This window comes from Bidens hawaiensis, unplaced genomic scaffold, assembly GCF_021521415.1.
Source record: "Bidens hawaiensis isolate Kalapana, Puna unplaced genomic scaffold, B.hawaiensis_p1.1 tig00028823_1, whole genome shotgun sequence".
NCBI lineage: Eukaryota > Viridiplantae > Streptophyta > Magnoliopsida > Asterales > Asteraceae > Bidens > Bidens hawaiensis.
The window spans coordinates 129,033-131,822 of NW_027494741.1; the positions used below are offsets into that span (position 1 = coordinate 129,033).

Sequence of the window (2,790 nt, forward strand, 5' to 3'; positions counted from 1 at the left end):
TTTGAACGAAATGGTAATTTATACGAAATGGTAATTTATTTGTCAGGGTGATCCCAGTATCCACGTCTTAATGATAATATTAATATTAGTTTCTCATTATATTCAACAAATTTTATCGAAAATTTCGAATATCGAATAATAAAAAGTACTCAATTGTATATACAACATATATATTCCCATATTTGGTAGGTACATCCACCTAATTAAATCATAAATTAATCACCAAAACCAAGCAAAATTTGTATGATTTACAACCAATCAAGATCCACAATCAAAGCTTGTAAATTTCATGGTTATAGTTGACGATGGATCAACCCATGAACCATAACAATCGCCATGATCAATGATTGATCTATATTGGGTTCCACTGTTAATACAAACACATCCTTTCCAAGATCCACACCCGAAGCCGTTTGTTTTCGTTTAATCTCCGCCACCAAGCTACCATCTTGATCAAGATTCACAATCTTGAACCCTAGTTTCCCACCAACAATCTTGTAACCACTTTGAGAAAACCCTAAATCCACATGAATCGTTTGACGTTTCCTTGTTACACGAAACCATCGTTGTTTCTTCGAAAAATCCCACTTGTATCCGTCCCAACATCCGAATATTCGTAATTTCTGTATCAAGAATATTCAAAAATAGAATCAGTTATAATAAACTCTAACTAACATATTATACGGCTAACTTTAACATAGAATCATGTTTGTCTGTCACTTTATTGTAATCGTTTTGAGTGACTTAAACATGATGCATACAACATATTACATACCTTTTGTTGTATTCTGAAAAGCACGTTGCCTTGAATATCCATCAAGTAGACTTGTGAGCTGCATTTCTTGTCGTAATTATCAACCCGAAAGACGATATCTCCATTTGAGTTGTATGTGGTGCATCCATGGCTGTTGTAGACTAGAGACTTCATCCATATTGTGAAGCATTCTTGTTTTGAGCTTACGTATGGTGACGATGAAGATGATGTAGAAGATGATGATGATGATGATGATGATGGAGTTTGAGGATAAACCTTAGCCATTGTAGGGAGGAAAGTAAGTTCTGTTAGAAGATGGAGTGTTCTATATATATATGCATACATACACCCATGTGTTGTCAAGAAAAACAACCAACCAATATTTGTTTGGCACATATTTTTTGTTATTTAATTGAAGTTTTTTTCATTGATAAAGCATTAAAGCTAAAAGTATATATGCGGCAATACCATATATTTTTAATACTTTACAAATTAGGCATTTGTCTTACATGGATTGTGATGCTTTTTTAAGTTGTGATAGAGGTAAATTTAAATAAAAAATATGGGAAGAGATTCAAGAGAATGGTGTGTAACTTTTTAATTCTTTAGCAAATAGTAGACATGTACATATTTCATTCCATGATTTATAAACACATACATGTACATTTTAGTTGTTTTTATATGACAGAGATTTTTTTTAACGACCAATCAAAATTCCATAATTAAAATCGTTACAAGCAAGACAATAACAACGACTAAACAATAACCAACCACCCCCAAACGTTATAAAAACATTAAGCCCAAATAAAATAAATAATAAAACACAACCCAAAACATTAAGCCCAAACAAAAAAAATAATAAAACACAACCCAAACACCCGTTATAACATAAAATTAAATCCCCGCCACTTCTCCCATGTGAGACTCTCATTCTTTCCCCGGTTCTTTACTCACAAAAAAACATAGCACCTTTATCTTACCAATCACATTATTAATCTTTATCGGTTTACCTTCAAACACAAGAGCATTTCGTGCGCACCAAATGCACTAAATAATAGTTAAACACACCGCTTTAAACGCTCTTGCTTTCCACTTTGGGAAGGGAAGTGGGTGAACCGATGTAAATCTGGCAAGTCTTTAACCAAGAATGCAAATATAGAAGACACCTTGCACCACGAAGAAATTGCATTCCATAGTGTTTGGGCGAACCGGCATGAAATCTACAAATGCCCTACAGACTCCAACTCGTTTTCACATATCAGGCATACCGTTGTCATCACCGAGATATCTCTTTTAAGAAGCTCTAACAATACCGGGATCTGGCCCATTTCCACTCTATAATGTTATGCGGTTATTCGGTAAAACTATAATTACAATCATTCTTTACAAAAAGAAGTTGATAAAGGTAAAATAAATTGTTTATTACTTTATTTTGATAAACTAAAGTTATACAACAGGTCAATCACAGTAGGGGCGTGCTTGAATAAAGATAAAACTAACAAGAAGGTCAGTCGGTTATGATACGTGTCACCATCAGGCTGATTATAAGATGGGCCAGGGACGGACGTTCGTTTCATATCCATAACGACGAGGCATGAAAATTTCAAATTCTTTTGTGACGAAAACCAAACACTAGAAAACTAAACAAAACAGGAAATTTGAGACGAATAATAATATATTTACTCATCCCCCCTATACATGATATCATTGATTGATCATTTGATCAATAAAATTTAGTTTCTAAACCACAAATAACATTTAGAGAACTTTTAACTTCTTGACCATAGATCTTATCATTATATTATCGAAAACAAAAATAAATGTTACAATTTGAATGAATATTATATAAGAATGGGAAAATACTAGTAATGGTACAAAGTTTGGAAATAGGGCACCATGTGGGGTACAAATTGTTGGGTGTTTCCGGGTTAAACATGGCCCATCAACCAACCTTGGGTTCACTCATGACTCATACTTCAACATGTCTACTATCCTTTCAAAACTAAAGCGGTTCATACAATGTTTTTGTATTAACA

General features: G+C 33.4%; 1 protein-coding gene across 1 annotated transcript; it reads right to left on the reverse strand.

The window, feature by feature from the left end:
* Positions 1–293: 293 nt before the first annotated feature.
* Positions 294–1,099, reverse strand: LOC143577839 (protein LURP-one-related 11-like). The gene is made up of 2 exons (XM_077061562.1): positions 776–1,099; positions 294–623 (listed from the first exon to the last, which is right to left on the reverse strand). The coding sequence occupies exons 1-2, from the start codon at positions 1,097–1,099 to the stop codon at positions 294–296; spliced, it is 654 nt and encodes a 217-aa protein (XP_076917677.1).
* Between the last annotated feature and the right edge of the window lie 1,691 nt (positions 1,100–2,790).